We start from the raw sequence: 18103 nt of genomic DNA, 5'->3' as shown, positions 1-18103 counted from the left end.
AGGTGGAAAAAGGATCCAACCGCTCAACTGCTCTTCCCCTTGCAAGATACAGCATTAAATGGAGTCAGTCTGTGTTCCAGAAATTGTCGATGAGAAGGATGTTGGAAATTATGACCAAAAAATGACTGGTGTGATACAAGACAGAGAAAGAACACTAGATTAAGAGGCTTTTATTAGCCATAAGACCTTAAACATGCTTCTATGACTCAACGTTTCCCTAACTTTTTAATGTGAGACGTGGGATAGAAAGTCTCTATGGGATTAAAACTCTCATTACTCTCTTAAGTCTCTTATTTGTGATATGTCAAACAATTGAGTGATCACAGTCCTCAGAAAAAAATTAAGAAAGAAGTAAGTGCATACCATTAATTTAATGACTTTTTTTCTTGACCTTTCAATAATCTCTCATGGCCTTAGAATAATTTCTAGGTTGGCCTAAGTGAATTATAGGATCTTCTAGTTTCCATCTTCCTCTATCCACAGTAAATAGTATTTCACCAAACTGGGAAGTTCCTTAGTGGTTCAGTGGCTGAGACTCTGTGATCCCAGTGCAGAGGGCATGGGTTCAGGCCCTGGTCAGGGAGCTAGATCCAGATGCTGCATGCCACAACTAAGATCTGGTGCACAGTTAAAAAATAATATTTCACCAAACTGAACAGGAGAAAGCTGTTGAGGGCAGTAATAAAAATTTTAGAAAATATATTCATTCCCCAAACCTTTCCTCTAGTCTCCCCCTGTGTGCACCTCCTAGACTCTCTAGTCCACTCCTTAGCAACTCTCCCAGCGCCACCTTCCTCTTTGTCTTTCTCCGTTAATTAATACCTCTAAAAATCTCAAACAGACATTGTTTGCAAAATGGACATTGTTTCATTTCAGTTACTTGACAAATTTGTAAGTGTAGAAACTTCAAAAAGATGTGTTTAAAAGTCAAAATGCCTTTTATTCATACTTTTAGTTCTTCCTTTCACTGATATGACTAAAACATCAGAAAATGCCAGTAATATTATTAGTTCTTGGTCTTATTAACCAGACTGGAAGCTTATTACGTTACTAATCAGAGGAAGAGAATGAGAAATAAAAGTCATATGGGGGATGCATGCGCTAAGTCGCTTCAGTCGTGTCCGACTCTGTGTGACCCCATAGACGGCAGCCCACTAGGCTCCTCTGTCCCTGGGGTTCTCCAGGCAAGAATACTGGAGTGGGTTGCCATTTCCTTCTCCAATTCATGAAAGTGAAAAGTGAACGTGAAATTGCTCAGTCGTGCCCGACTCAGCGTCACCAGGCTCCTCGGTTCATGGGATTTTCCAGGCAAGAGTACTGGAGTGGGTTGCATAGTAATAAATTAATTGAAATGTAAATGAGGGGGAGGGAGAGAGAGGGAGAAATGGAAGAAGTCGAAGTAATAGAAAGGAGAAATAAAAGATAAGAAGTCAAATCTAACTCAAAGGCCATAACTTCTCTGAAATCCAGACACGCAAGCAAAATAAACAACTTGCTTCCTCAGGGCTCCCCGGTATTTTTTTCTCCTTCATTTTACTAAGTGCAGAACACATGGTATACTAGTTGCCTGTGTAAGAGCTTTCTTCTACTGTCATAATTACCTTGAGGTCAAGAACCATGTCACATTCATCTTTGTAAAACCAGGGCATGTTTATATTTAATAAACATTGAATTTAAGTGAAAATTCCAACTGACAGGTGTAAAGTAGAATTCCAAAGGCCACAAAGTTGAGGCTGTCACTCTGCTTGCGCTTATTCTATAGCTGCCTTGTTGAGTCAGAGGCTGGAAAACTTTAGGAAGTTTACATTTGCTGGTACTGCTCACATCAATTAAATTCTTTGATTCTTATTTCAGTGCTCTACAAATCCTCCCCCTTGCTCAGGATTCCCAGGAAACAAGATTCATGAAGTCTCGATGGTTGAGTATTATGTCAAGGGCTTCAACGAAGATGCAGCAGATGTTATCCTTTCTTTAGGAAACTCACAATTTAGAGAGGTTGAGGGCAGAACTCAAAACATCTCTGAAATATGCATATTAATAATATAAATATGAAGATGATCATTTTTCTCTCCTTCCTTCATTCCCCACTCTACATAAAATTTTATTCTCATTTGCTACCCTTCAAAGATTCCTGAATTATTAATTCCCCAATCTCCACCATCCTATTTTCTGATCCTATACACTTCAGAACATCTCTGATCTGGCCACTACACATTTAAGAAGAATGTGTAGAATTGAATCATTGTCACAGACTTGAATCACGCTCCAAAATGATAGGCAAAAATGAATCCCTGCCATAATAATCCCCACCCAGGGGAGCTCAAAGTGTAATACTCATTTTAGTGCTATGATTGAATAATGCTCATTTGGGTATCACAATTGAGTGATAATCATTTTCATTTTATATAAAAGTTAGAATTTGGTATTGTTTAACTCTAGTTTCATTTAGTATTGACTCTTGAGTAATGCAAAATGGACATGTGTAAGAGGGGAAGACGCTAATACAAAATATCAAAACCTGAGGAATACAACAAGATATTCCAAAAAGCACATTTGCAAACTCTTGCTTTGTCCTTTTCCAAACAGTGACAATAATATTTAAAGGAAGAAAGCTAAGATCATGACATCCAGTCCCATCACTTAATGGCAAATAGATGGGGAAACAATGGAAACAGTGAGAGGCTGTTTGGGGGGTGGGGGAGTCTCCAAAATCACTGCTGATGGTGACTGCAGCCATGAAATTAAAAGACGCTTGCTCCTTGGAAGGAAAGTTATGACCAACCTAGACAGCATATTAAAAAGCAGAGACATTATTTTGCCAACACAGATCCGTTTAATCACAGCTATGATTTTTCCAGTAGTCATGTATGGATATGGGAGTCGGACCATAAAGAAAGCTGAGGACTGAAGAATTGATGCTTTTGAACTGTGGTGTTGGAGAAGATTCTTGAGAGTCCCTTGGACAGCAAGGAGATCCAACCAGTCCATCCTAAAGGAAATCAGTCTTGAATATTCATTGGAAGGACTGACATTGAAGCTGAAACTCCAAAACTTTGCCCACCTGATGCAAAGTGTTGACTCATTTGAAAAGACCCTGATGCTGGGAAAGATTGAAGACAGGAGGAGAAGGGGGTGACAGAGGATGAGATGGTTGGATGGCATCACCGACTCAATGGAAATGAGTTTGAGCAAGCTTCAGGGGTTGGTGAGGGAGAGGGAAGCCTGGTGTGCTGCAGTCCAGGGGTCAAAAAGAGTCGGGCATGACTAAGTAACTGAACTGAATGTTCATTCAACAATCTATATTCCCATTTAATCATCTTATCATATTCCTAAACTCCATTTGCTTTTCCTTCCTTTTTCTTTTTTTTTAAAGGGGGCAGAGCCCTCTCTCTTAAGACCTTTATTCAGCTACAGAATAGGGGCCATGGAGTTACAGAATATGGAAAAATCTGTCACCATACAGCTATGTGGGAATACTTACATTGAAGTCATACAGGACACCAAAGTTGGCTGCTGATGCCTCCTCAGCCCTGGGAACCGTTTTCCTAGGTAAACTGCCGTATGGCAAACCCCAGAGGTACTACATGGAAAAACAAAGAAAGCAGTTGACAATTGGAAACAAAGTCTGAGCCACACATGTGATCACAAATGGTTTTGGTTAGAACTCTTCTGAAACTTTTTCATGGCGACTCTGTGGGTCTGCATGTGGGGTCCCCTTTTCTGGGAACTGACTACTAAATCCAGAGTTAAGAACAAAGGGAACCCTAAGGACCCTGCATTCTGACTTCAGCAGACCACCAGCAGTCTAACCAACCACTTTGCCCAGAGGCTTGCTGAGAGCCCTACTACCCACCACCACTGCCATACTAGTCTCATTTAGGAGGTCTGGAAAGGAGAGAGGTGGCCTCTGGGGGACAATAGTTTAAAAAAAAAAAAAACATACTACCCACATAGTCAGATGGGAATACCCCTGAGGGGTTGGGGTGGTGGAGAATCTCTCCCTCATGTCAAGGAGGAGAAGAAGGAGAGTCACTCATACAATTAGAGGGTGTCAACTAGCAGGGGCTTCCCAGGTGGCTCAGATGGTAAGGAATCTGCCTGCAATGCAGACCTGGCTTTTATCCCTGGGTTGGGAAGATCCCCTGGAGAAAGGAGTGGCTACCCACTCCAGTTTTCTTGCCTGGAAAATCCCACGGACAGAGGAGCCTGGTGGGATAGAGTCCACGGGGTCACAAAGAGTTTTACATGACTGAGCAACTAACACTTTCACTTTTTAACTAGGAGGGAAGACTGCACCCTGACTGTGATGTCTGCTTCATCACTGATTCAGGTTTACTGCCCAGACCTTGTGCTACCAGATTAGAAGACATGTGATTAGGGAGGGAAGAAGTCAGAGATGGAACAGAGCAGGGAAAAAAGAACCCCTCTAGCCCCAGCGTAGGCACAAAATTGGCCAGCAGATGCTGCTTCTTGTGCAACATGAAAACATCCCTTCTCTGGGGCTCTGGCCGGAGGAGGAGGAAGAACGTGGGTGGAAACCTAGGTGCAGAGATTGACTGGGCAACGGCTGCGAATCAGCCCCTGCTCCTTCTCTCCACCCAAACTGCACAGCTTCCACAGCAGTCCTTCTGGCTTCCTTAGACAGAAGAGAACAGAGGCTGGGTTCTACTCATGCTCTCTTTGCCCAGAGTTGGAGGCCACAGGAAACAGAGAAAATTGGGGTCTCCTGTTTGCACAGGGAGCAGGAACTTAGGGCAAATGCATCAGAGGAATGCTGAGTAAGGCTGCTGGGTGGAGGCCCCTGAACAACCCAGCATTGTGGCCAGGAGGCAACCAGTCCTGCCCTCTGTTGATTCTGTAAAGTCAGCAATCAGTGAGCCCATCCTCTTCTGTTTGTTTGCTGGAGTTGGTAATCAATGCCCAGAAAACAGGATGCCCCTCAACATCTAATACAACCTGGAAAAAAAGCATCCAAAACCAATTTGCTTCCTAGTTCTGGGAACACATCGACTTGAACACATATTAGCTTCCTGCACTACATATGAGTGCTCAGTGCTCACTCAGTCATGTCCTAACCTTTACAGCCCCATGGACTGTAGCCTGCCAGGCTTCTCTGCCCATGAAATTTTCCAGGAAGAATACTGGAGTAGGTTGCCATTTCCTTCTCCAGAAGATCTTCCCAACCCAGGAGCATCCTACAATTTTCTACAGTTGGAATGAATTAGCAACAACCTTTCATTCGTCCACATGGAGGCAGCATGGTGTGGAGGGAAAAGAGTAAATGCAGCCGATAAGATTCCACGTATACCCTGCATCTGACACTGAGAAGTGTCGTAGTAACTAGTGATAGAGTTTCGGGTTTCCTTAGAGAAGAGCAAAACCAAAGATGGGGTTAACTCGAAATAGGTGAAATACATTCTGCTGCATTGCTTAAAGTTTTTGCTTAGGAGATGTACTATACTTACGACCTCAGACTTCTTAGGACTTTTGATCTAAGTCCACCATCTTCTACAAGCCAGATAGTCATATAACCCCCCAAATTATCTCAAAGATTATAAAACTAGCAAAACAGGGTGCAAAAGCTTGTTACATAAGAAGAACGTCATTCCAGATCAGCTTTAAAAAAATAAAATAAAATAACAACCTCTTCACTCTGTGATATCAGCTAAGTCCAATGAGCATTATGTGACTCAGATTCCACATTTTTAAAATGGAGAAAGAAAAAATCGACTATATTCTACTTTATAAATTTGTTGTGAGGCTCAGTGAGTAAAAGAAATGAAAGTACTTTGCACATTAAAAGCTGAAACTCATTAAGCATATAAGGCACTAGTATTATTCTTGTGGGGTGGCTTGATACAAAAGCTGGCTCTGATTCGAAACCGCAGGGATAAAAAGTCACTCAAAACAATTAGTTTTGGCTGTTGCCAATGGTGTATTGAACAAATTGGCTTTTGAAATACTGATATCTGGAAAGATCCTTGGTAGGTTAAGTAAAGCCTAACCCAACATGTATGGTAAACATCCAAAGAAGTCAGAGTCATTTAACTTCTTACGGTTAAGTACACAACCTCAGTCTCGTTTCCTGGTCTTAGCTAATTGGTCTTAGTACAGCCTTGACATACTCCTTTTCTTATCTGAAACCAGTCTGTTGTCCCATGTCCAGTTCTAACTGTTGCTTCCTGACTTGCACACAGGTTTCTCAAGAGGCAGGTCAGGTGGTCTGATATTCCCATCTCTTTCAGAATTTTCCACAGTTTGTTGTGATCCACACCGTCAAAAGCTTTGGCATAGTCAACAAGGCAGAAATAGATGTTTTTCTGGAACTCTCTTGCTTTTTTGATGATCCAGCAGATGTTGGCAATTTGATCTCTGGTTCCTCTGCCTTTTCTAAAACCAGCTTGAACATCTGGAATTTCATGGTTCATGTATTGCTGAAGCCTGGCTTGAAGAATTTTGAGCATTACTTTACTAGCATGTGAGATGAGTGCAATTGTGCGGTAGATTGAGCATTCTTTGGCATTGCCTTTCTTTGGGATTGGAATGAAAACTGACATTTTCCAGTCCTGTGGACACTGCTGAGTTTTCCAAATTTGCTGACATATTGAGTGCAGCACTTTCACAGCATCATCTTTTAGTGTTTGAAATAGCTCAACTGGAATTCCATCACCTCCACTAGCTTTGTTTGTAGTGATGCTTCCTAAGGCCCACTTGACTTCACATTCCAGGATGTCTGGCTCTAGGTGAGTGATCACACCATCATGATTATCTGGGTCGTGAAGCTCTTTTTTGTACAGTTCTTCTGTGTATTCTTGCCACCTCTTCTTAAAATCTTCTGCTTCTGTTAGGTCCATACCATTTCTATCCTTTATTGAGTCCATCTTTGCATGAAATGTTCCCTTGGTGTCTCTAATTTTCTTGAAGAGATCTCTAGTCTTTCCCATTGTATTGTTCTCCTTTATTTCTTCCCATTGTTCGCTGAGGAAGGCTTTCTTATCTCTCCTTGCTATTCTTTGGAATTGTGTATTCAGATGCTTTTATCTTTCTTTTTCTCCTCTGCTTTTGCAAAGTTGCATTAAATAGTATTTTTTTGAAAGCAAACTTGGCAAACTAAATACATGCAACTCACAAGATGTCACAGTCTTTCTCTTGAGTAATTAATATTTGGGCATAGGGACCACCTTGGGAATCTGATAGAATCTGTGAAACTTTCCACAGAGAAATGTACATTTAAACATGCATACACATTTTATTTATTATTTCAGGAGGCCACATACTCTTTGGAGAAGAATTAGGACCTTTGGTTGATGGACACCATTTTGAAGATTAATTTGTTATAGATACTATTCCTCTAACTGCATAAGTAGCTAGATAGGGATTCTGCTCTTAAAGAGTAGAGTTTTTTTTTAGTAGAGTGCTTGCATAAGAAGCTTGTAACAGCATGTTTTATAAACTAGAAGTCAGAATCTTACCTCTGGCAACATGATAAGGCTGAACGTCAGGATAAAGAGAACCATGTTTACTCCATACATCCATCTCAGGAAGAGGAAGTATGAAGCCACTGATGAGCCAAACTGACCTATTAAAAAGAAAAGAAAAGTTGGAGAGAGGGGGCAAAACAAGACAAAAGCCAAGTCATGGCGTTTTCCAAATTGGGTCATCTCATTGCAACACATTGATTTTTTTTCACTTTTACAGGCTCTACTTTTTTTTTTTTTTTTCTATCCAGAAAAAGACAATGTTAACATGATGAAAGTAGATGTGCAATCTACACAGTGACGACATCTTTAGAGTCCATCTTCCTGCCTTTTGCTCGGCAGCCAGAGTTGCCATTTGAAGAGTTCATTTTATTCTTTGAGTTAACACAGTTAAGTGAGAAAATGTATATAAACTGGTTATGTTATTGAGCCCAAGCTCATACTTCTCACACACAACAGGCCAATAAACCAACAGATGAGTTGTTGGGGCAAGGGATAATAACTTTATTCAGAAAGCCAGCAAACCAAGAAGATGGTGAAGTTACGCCCCCAAAGAACTATCTGGACTGGTTTAGAAGTTAGGCTTCCTTTATACTAAAAGGGGAGGAAAAAAGTCAGACATTTCCTAGTTCCAGCTAGCTTCCAGAGGGAATGTGTTAATTTCTTCCTTCCTTTAGTCATTTATAGGCGGACCTGGTGAGAATGTTGCTCATGAGCTAAACAGAGATATTTTAGCTTAATGCTCGTTACCTTGAAGGCAGGATTCCCAGAAATAGGCCATTATGTATAATTTAAACTTACAGGCAACATCCCTTTAGTGGTTAACATAACAGAACACAAAAGTTCCTCCCTATTACAGTTACTACAATGCCTGGCCAGTAGTTAGCTATCATTATAATTATAATTACTGTGCTTCTTCCTCTTTTTCTCTGAAGCAACAATATTCTTTCCCAAATTTACCACATCTTCTGTGGAGAGGAGCCTGGCGGGCTACAGTCCATGATGTCACAAAGAGTTAGACATAACTGAGTGACAAACACACACACACATCCTATAGACCATCCTGCGCTGTTCTGAGAAGATGGGGCATTTCATAGATAGTGCAGAAGCTGAAGTCCATTCATTCATTTTTCACATGTTTACCTTCTGTCAGGGATTATCTTAGATGTGAAACATAATATCAGAGACAGGATTGCTGCCCTAATACAACTTATATTTTACTGAGGTGTCGAAACAAGAAATATGTAATAATTTAAAAAGACATAAAGAAGTATGCATCCATCATAATATATACTACATTACATTATAATCATATATTTATAAACGTATATATAACAATTTATCCAGATCAGTCCTGGAGGGAAGAAGGTAAAATACTGAAAGGGGTTGCTCTAGATGGGTCTGTAGAGGAAGGTCTGACTCTCATGTGAGCTTGGCCTCATCTTAGTAAGCAGAGTCTGAAATGAAAGAAGGTAGCATTTGAGCAGAGATCTGAAGTTAAAGGAACAGGCAGCAATGCCCAGAGTTGGGGAAGAGCAGCTCAAGCAGAGGAAAATGCAGGGACAAACATCATGAGGGAAGCCAGAGCTCAGGACAGTTGATGAACAAACCTAAAGGCTTCCGGTTGGAGTACAATGAATAAAGGAAAATGGAGACGGATGCAGATGAAGAAACCAAACGACAGTGTGTGTAGGGCCTCTTAAGGAAAGGTAAAAAGTGAGCATTTTATTTTAGATGTGATGAAAAGTCATGGACAAATGTTAAGCAGTGGGGGTGGGCAGGGAGATTTCACATTTTAACACTCACTTCGGGCCTGGGGAATTAATTGGGAGGAGACAGGCAAGAATGTGCTGTCAACTCACATCTCAGAGAAAGTAAAGTGATCTGTCCAATTCTTATTGACTAAGAAAAACCAAACAAAAGCATTCTCTTAAATCAGAGAATGGAAAAGGAAGAAAAAACTGAATTTGAGTCTCAGGTTGAAATTTCACAGATTAATAAAAGCCATCGTCCTTTGATAATCATTTAAGATTCAATAGCAAGTTGCTAGTTTCCCCAGTCTTCCTAATTTTCATTTTCATTGCTCAAGAAAAACCAGGGAACATTCTTAGCTACTCTCTGCATCAGGCCCTTTGTCCTGACTCATTCAGCAAAGCACCTCCTGGGGAACACTGGTTTTCTTGGGGTTTCTAGCTTTGAAGCATTGCTGATGGAGAAGCAGTATTACAGGAGGAGGGAAGTTAATGTGGAGCAAATTTCAGCCTCTGCTTACCAAGATAAAGCCAAGCTCATATGACAGTCAGACCTCTATTTCCAGAATTTAGTCCATTCTTTAGGTACCATCTTACTCTCAGAACACAGTGACAGTTTTTATGGAAACTTAAAAGGAATTCAATGCCTAATTGGACATTGTGCATGCATGAATGCATGTTAAATTGCTTCAGTCATGTTCAACTCTTTGCAACCCTATGTATGAACTGTAGCCTGCCAGGCTCCTCTGTCCATGGAAGTTTCCAGGCAAGAATATTGGAGTGGGTTGCCATGCCCTCCTACAGGGGATCTTCTTGACTCCAGGACTGAATCCATGTCTCTTACGTCTCCTGCGTTGTTAGGCGGGTTCTTTACCTCCAGCACAGCCTGGGAAGCCCCAGTTGGATATTTTGTATTTGGATTCATTTCATTTTGTAGAGGGGTACTGAGTTCTACAAAATTTCTAAAAATGTGTGCTGTTGATAAACATGCCCCCCAAGTGTTGTAACTGGATGCACTGGTCTATCTGCAGAAAGGCTGGAGCAGGTGCTCCTCTCCTAGGACATCTGATCATCCACCTGGCTCCCAGTGATTTCATATCATTTCATGGTTGTTATCTGTGTTCTCCAGTAACAACTACCCAAGGGCTGCCTCAGCCAGGTTCACTCATCATGTTTTATTGACAGCAGTGGACTTCCAGCTTATTAGTCATTACAGTTATTCATTAACTGGAGAACATTTGTCTCTAGGTTTCCGTGGCAAGCTTTTCCCTGAAAATACATGTGAAACCCTCTGATATAGAGTTCTGAGCATAGGATACAGACCCATCCTTCCCTTCCTTTTTTCTTTCCTTCCTTCCTGGCCTTTTATGCTTTTGCTCTTCTAATTAGCACCATGGCCCACCCTTTCCCCGTCCCCCATACACAATCCCTGGCAAATAAGCATAAGTATACCTAAAAGCAAAAAAGAGAAGCAAATTAAAATATTTCAAAAAATACCCCTTACATCATATATGGGCTTCTCTGGTGGCTCAGGTAGTAAAGAATTTGCTGCAGTGCAGGCGACCTGGGCTCAATCCCTACGTCAGGAAAATCTCTTGGAGAAGGAAATGGCAACCCACTCTAGCATTCTTGCCTGGAGAATTTCACAGACAGAGGAGCCTGGCAGGCAGGCTACAGTCCGTAGGGTCGCAAAGAGTCAGACACAACTGAGCAACTGAAGACACACAAACACATCCACCCTATATATAATCCATATATATTATGGGTGAAATATACATTCGACCCCAAAGCTTATAAACTCGAGTTTTTAGACTTTAAAGTGGTTTCACTACAATTTTTTTTTCTTTTTTTGGAGGTAGAGAAGTGACAACTAAGGTTTTCTCTGCAAAATCCTAGGTATAAAAAAAAATGAATTGTAGGAAAATAGATTTCATCAAAGCTAGAGTGATTGTAGGAAAGATCCAGACACAGGTCAAAGAAACTGAGAAGTCCAGAAGGCAATGATCCTTCTGTGTGACACCTACCAATGGCAGAGGAGGAAAGAACACTAACAAAACAAAGAACAAAGATCATAAAGAAGAGAAAACAAATCAATGCATTGACATCAAAGTTCCATATGCCCTTTCCCTTTCTCAACACAAAAATGAAAAAGAAGACATTTTCCCTCTTCATATTCACTTAGCCCAGTGGTTCTATCCTCCCAGATTGTTGACTGAAACTGGCATTTCCTAAAAAAAAAAAAGAAAGAAAGAAAGAAACCTTTCTACAGTGTAGCTAAATGAGCATAATTAAAAGAACAGTTATTTCCATGTGCTTAGTCTCTCAAATAAAACTGACTTATTCTTGTAGAGAACAGTTAATAATAGTAGTAGCTGATGAAAGTGAAAGAGGAGAGTGAAAAAGTTGGCTTAAAGCTCAACATTCAGAAAACGAAGATCATGGCATCTGGTCCCATCACTTCATGGGAAATAGATGGGGAAACAGTGGAAACAGTGTCAGACTTTATTTTGGGGGGCTCCAAAATCACTGCAGATGGTGACTGCAGCCATGAAATTAAAAGATGCTTACTCCTTGGAAGAAAAGTTATGACCAACCTAGATAGCATATTCAAAAGCAGAGACATTACTTTGCCAACAAAGGTCCGTCTAGTCAGGGCTATGGTTTTTCCAGTGGTCATGTATGGATGTGAGAGTTGGACTGTGAAGAAGGTTGAGTGCTGAAGAATTGATGCTTTTGAACTGTGATGTTGGAGAAGACTCTTGAGAGTCCCTTGGACTGCAAGGAGATCCAGCCAGTCCATTCTAAAGGAGATCAGGCCTGGGTTTTCTTTGGAAAGAATGATGCTGAAACTGAAACTCCAGTACTTTGGGCACCTCTTGTGAAGAGTTGACTCATTGGAGAAGACTCTGATGCTGGGAGGGATTGGGGGCAGGAGGAGAAAGGGACGACGGAGGATGAGATGGCTGGATGGCATCACCGACTCGATGGACGTGAGTTTGAGTGAACTCCAGGAGATGGTGATGGACGGGGAGGCTTGGCGTGCTGTGATTCATGGGGTCGCAAATAGTCGGACACAACTAAGCGGCTGAACTGAACTGACCTGAACATATTTTGATGGTCAGTTACATATACTGAGAACTTTACTAGCATCAATTCATTTTACTGCCTTGACAGTTTGGTAAGGTTAAGTATTATTAGTCCAGCTGTGTGGATGGGAAATCAAAAACAAATACAGCAGTTGACTGATCCAAGACTTGATTAATAATAATAATCACTAAAGTTTAATGACTTTGTTCCAGTCATCTATTTTATCTCTGCGTAGTAATTCATTTAATTATTATCAAATCCCTACCAGGGAATCTATTGCACTCCCATTTTACAGAGACTTAACTCCATAGTTACACATCTAGTAAATGATGGAGCCAGGTTACACTGTATTTACATAAGTAGTAAATGATGCAGCCAGAGTTCTAAATCAGATAGTCTTTATCTATAGATGTCTGACTCCAAATCAACATTTCTCTTATCCACAGTGCAATATTGCTCCTCAAGTATAATCACAGTTGCATGCTAATTCACTTCATTCGTGTTGGACTCTGTGCGAACTGCTGGACTGCAGCCCACCAGGCTCCTCTGTCCATGGGGATTCTCCATGCAAGAGTACTAGAGGGGGTTGGGCCCTCCTCCAGGGGATCTTCCCAACCCAGGGATCGAACCTGCAACTCTTATGTCTCCTGCATTGGCAGGCAGGTTCTTTACCACTAGTGCCACCTGGGATAATCATAGTTAAATTCATTTTTAAAATGTTTTTTTTAAAAAAACTATTTTATGCTATATAGAATAAATATGCAATGAATGTGTGTGAGAGAGAATAGATACAGGTAATATTCATCAAACAGCTAAGGCTGATCAAATTTACAAATTTGGATTGTGCCCATCAATGACCAATTCCTTTCTCTTTAATCTAATGAATAAATTCTGTTTCATTAGTAAATTACTAATATATTAAAACAGTCTTAGGTATTTATTAAAATGAAGTCTAAACCTTATGCAGTATTCTTTTTCCTGAAGTTTCTTGTGTATCTTTTAAATTAATGTTAAGGTTTCATATCTCCCTCTGGATATTTATTATTAAGACAGAGTAATTTGTAGTCTGTCATCATGTATAATTTCCTCTTGAACAGATGGGTAGTAAGACAAGCAGATAAATATGAGCATTTCTAAATGGGAAAAGACCAATTAAATTACCTGCTGTAAAGTACAATATAAATACCATCTTGTTAGGCAAGGATTCAGAGCACAGTTTCTGTCAAACTGATCTAAGGATGGGGAATTAAATGTGGCAAATTTAATTTACATTTTTCTGGAGCCCTAGGCCAGCAGGGAAACATGTAGTTTAAACTCTGTGCTTAAGGTTGCCTGTCTAAAGCTATTTCTGGTCTTAAAAAACAGTAGTCTATCATACCTCAATTTTTTTTATGTCTCCTGTTCCTGAAAACTGTCTTTTTTTAAACTTTCTATTTCATATATCTCATTAACCATGTTGATATAGTTTCAGGTGAACAGTGAAGAGACTTGGCCATACACATACATGTATCCATTCTCCCCCAAACTTCCCTCCCATCCAGGCTGCCGTATAACATTGAGTCGAGTTCCCTGTGCTATACAGTAGGTCCTTGTTAGTTACCTATTTTAAATATAGCAGTGTATACATGTCCACCCCAAATGTCCTAACTATTCCTTCCCCCAGCCATCTCCCTTGGCAACCATAAGTCTGTTCTCTAAGTCTGTATCACACTTTAACTTTGATGGTGTAATTTAATATTAGGAAGAAGTAGATTTTGATTCTGAGAAAGACTTGTAATCTCCAGCTTGAAAGAATTCAATGATTTAATCCATGGTTTTCATAGTAATACAGGAGTCAAGTAGGTATAGATTATATTAGTACTCCTGGAGTACCAATGTACAGCTTCTTCAGCAAAATATGCAATCCAATGTGGTTGATAAGGTGCTTCTCAGCAGGTAAACATGGGGTTTTAGGCAAGGCTGGCATAACAGTTAAACTCCATGGCATCACCATAAGACACAAAACTTCACAGCAAGAATTATCAAGTCTATTTTTCATTTGAAAAAAAGTTGAGAGTCAACAAGTGAGTACCTAGTCCACATTAATATTGGGATCCAGGCATTACTGGAATCAAAATGGAAACAGCAAGAGTTTTAAAAACTTATTTTTCCATTTCCATTTGGAAATTTAATTTTATTCAGCACATTCATTAAGACCAAGCATATTCTAGGTCTAGGGGTGCAGGAGTGAACAAAACAAATTTTCTACCTTCATATCTATTGGAAGAAATGAACAAAATGAAGTAAAATGACTATTTTTCATTTAATTATTTTATTTATTATTTATTTAACAACTTATTTTTAAATTAAATGAAAAATACTTTATTTTAGATAGTGATAAGTGTTGAGGAGAAAAATACAGCAAGAAAGGGCTGGTACGGGAATATGTGGGAGGAATTAATGAGCTGATTTATTTTATTAGGTATTATGTATTCGATTAATAAGCTGATGTATTTTAATTCATTGCCATCTGATGATGAGAGACAGAGGACTGAGTGGTAGTCACTCCTAAAATGTGCCCAATCTTGTCAGTGAAATATCCATCAACTGTGTTATCTCCCTGTGGAGCCTCCACTTTAATTAGGAAACACCACATTTAGCCTGCAGGAAAATCTGCCCTGCTATCTGGAGGGGTATGCAGGAAAATCAGATTCTACTCAAAACTATTAGAAACCAAAATATAACAAGGTTATGCTCAAAATTATTTTTAATGTTATCCCCTTTTTAAATTTTCTTTTATTATTTTTAAAATGACATACTATCATATTTACAATGTTTAAAAATTTTTATCTTCCTTATTCTATGCCTCCTGCTGCTGCTGCTGCTGCTGCTAAGTCGTTTCAGTCGTGTTCGACTCTATGCGACCCCATAGACGGCAGCCCACCAGGCTCCCCCGTCCCTGGGATTCTCCAGGCAAGAGTACTGGAGTGGGGTGCCATTGCCTTCTCCTATTCTAAGCCTAGAGCACTATAATAAATAGGTTTTTGATTGAATATATTCTCCTGCTTTCTCTGTACACTATGAACATTGTACAAAATGAAGGCACAATATGATATTCAGATAGCGAGTTTCTGGATGACTATTGCTTATTCTCACTTCAGAGGTTTGAAAATGATGCTTTAAGATTTCTTCACTATTTTTAGATATGGCTCATTTTGATTATTGTCTAACATCCAAGTGAATGTATATTTTCTTTTTTTGATATTTCTATATGAGTTTATTTTAAATTGAAGTATAGTTGATTTACAATATTTCAAGTGATTATGTATTTTCAATGTCATGTTCATTTCCAAAATAAAATCTCTGCTTTCCCAATGATATGATTCAATGTCATTGTGCACAATACTGACTTTCATGCGTAGAAGAAAATACAAGGTCAAAATGAGAATATTTTGGTCTAATGCAGAAAGGAGAGTGGAGTCTCCAGTGCTACAGTTAGTAAGGGCTAGCAAAGCTTCACAGTGAGCAAAGAGGACATAAAAATATCTTCATTTGTTTATTTTCTTGTTTTTAATCTTTTCAGTAGTACAGAACTGAGAAAACCATCTGATAAATGTCTTAGGAGACATTTATCTAGGACAGCATTCCTCATCTAATGAGATAGAATGAGCGCTTACTTTCAATTGCCTTGATTTTATTTTCCCATGGGACACAAGCAGCTTTGAAGTTCTCAAAATCTCGGAGAAATTTCGCCCATTTCTGAAAAGAAAGCCAAGTGCAACAGTAAAACCCAACTGCTTGTTTGTTAAGATGTTTATCCCCCACACTCATCCCAAAATATCACATGACAATGAGCTTGGAAAGATCTCTCTGGCATCACATAGTGCTTTTTGTGAAAAAGTGCTAGTTTTCACTTGTTCCCCTGTTCTGCACCTACTCCTGGACCAATTTAATTAAAAGATATTTACTGGCTCTCTGTTTTACAGAAAATATGCCGACCACTGAAAATGATCTGTTTATTCTGCTACACAATAAGAGAGCAGGGACTGAGTTAGCACCTAATAAGGTATGTGTTTAATTAAATATTCATTGCATGAAGAAATTAAGGAACTATAAATAAGGCATAGTTCCTGCTTTGAAGGGCTTCTGGGTCAAGTACACTGTACAATATGTTAAGTGCTATGACTTTTCATTCTGGTAGAGATGAAACAGTTGTCTAAATGGAAAGGGATGATATTGTAGGAAAAAGAAGAAAAAAAAAAGAATCATAAACTAGTTTTTGTAGAAGATCTTCCTTCCACTTTATCCAACAATGTTGGGTTACCCATAAGAAGAAGAATGAGGATGGGACAGATAACTTTGCATATGTATAGATGATGCTGGGATAATGGATGAGCTAAACAGGCATGTGACACCTAAATAAGATTCGATACAAGTCTGAAGTTCAAAAGATTACCCAACTCATAAACAACTCAAATGTTCATCTATAATCGAATAGATAAGTAAATTATAATATCTTCATATGATAGAATATAACATATAAATAAAAATGAACTATAATTCCCACAACATGGACATATTTCATGCAAATAACATTGCTCAAAGAAGCAAGAAACAAAAGCATAAATACTGTATGATTCCACTTATTTAAACTGTAAAAACAAACAAAACAAATCCATGATATATAAATATGTATCAGATATACTTATAGATTCCATATTTAAGATAAATGAACTTTATTCACAAAACTCCATCTCTATGGGAACATATTTAGCCTCAGGTAGTATAACACTTGTAAAGAGATAATAATGTCTACATACCTACTTTGCTGTGAGAATTAAATGTGGAAGGACTTTATATAATAAGGACTCAATTTTTATAGAAAGATTTAACTCAGTGCTTGGAACATAGCAAGTGCTAAATAAATGTTAGTCTCTTTTCTATCTTTTCCAAAAATTTACATTTATATTGGCATATCATTTGTTTTCTCTTATTTTCTATCCAATTTATAGTTGATGTTCCTAGTAGAGAAGAGTTATATGGCTCTGTAGCTTGTAGACATTTTGAGAAAGAAATCTTGACCCAGAACCACATAACTCCTAGGGAATGAAAATGAAATTTAGGAAGATGGTAACGATAACCTGGTATGCAAGACAGCAAAAGAGACACAGATGTATAGAGCAGTCTTTTGGACTCTGTGGGAGAGGGAGAGGGTGGGATGATTTGGGAATATGGCATTGAAACATGTATAATACCATATATGAAACAAGTCGCCAGTCCAGGTTCGATGCATGATACTGGATGCTTGAGGCTGGTGCATTGAGATGACCCAGAGGGATGGTATGGGGAGGGAGGAGGGTGGGGGGTTCAGGATGAGGAACACGTGTATACCTGTGGTGGATACATGTTGATGTATGGCAAAACCAATACAATATTGTAAAGTAATAACCTCCAATTAAAATAAATAAATTTATATTAAAAAATAAATTAAATAAAATATATAACCAACCAACCAAAAAAAGAGAAAATGAAAGAGGCACAGTCTATTACATTCGGAAGTGATAAAATCATACAAGTCAATCTTTTGCCATAAATCAATGTTTCTCAACTTATTTTTCATTTTAACTCCTTTGAAGAGCCTTTCAGGACAATTTTTTTTTTTCTGAATCACCACTTTCTCCAAATTTCCTTAACACAGAGTACTATGTATCTAGTATAATGTACCTAAGTATACACATAACATGTTGGATTTTTTTTTCACTCTCTCAGAAGAACCAATTTCACAACCCCTTGGGGGCAATGTGGCTT

The 18103-nt window shown here is 39.1% G+C and overlaps 1 protein-coding gene across 1 annotated transcript in view; it reads right to left on the bottom strand.

The window, feature by feature from the left end:
- The window catches only part of TMC1 (transmembrane channel like 1), a 166598-nt gene that overhangs the window by 58965 nt on the left and 89530 nt on the right, over positions 1-18103 (bottom strand). The window contains exons 6-8 of the mRNA XM_068973590.1: positions 15973-16054; positions 7473-7579; positions 3482-3580 (exon numbers count right to left, since the gene is read on the bottom strand). Of these exons, the coding sequence (XP_068829691.1) occupies positions 3482-3580; positions 7473-7579; positions 15973-16054 (288 nt within the window). The remainder of the gene's footprint in view (positions 1-3481; positions 3581-7472; positions 7580-15972; positions 16055-18103) is intronic.

The sequence above is a fragment of the Capricornis sumatraensis genome, chromosome 6, assembly GCF_032405125.1.
Source record: "Capricornis sumatraensis isolate serow.1 chromosome 6, serow.2, whole genome shotgun sequence".
Classification (NCBI taxonomy): domain Eukaryota; kingdom Metazoa; phylum Chordata; class Mammalia; order Artiodactyla; family Bovidae; genus Capricornis; species Capricornis sumatraensis.
Note: the sequence above shows the minus strand (reverse complement) of the source record. Positions and strands in the feature narration are given on the sequence as shown.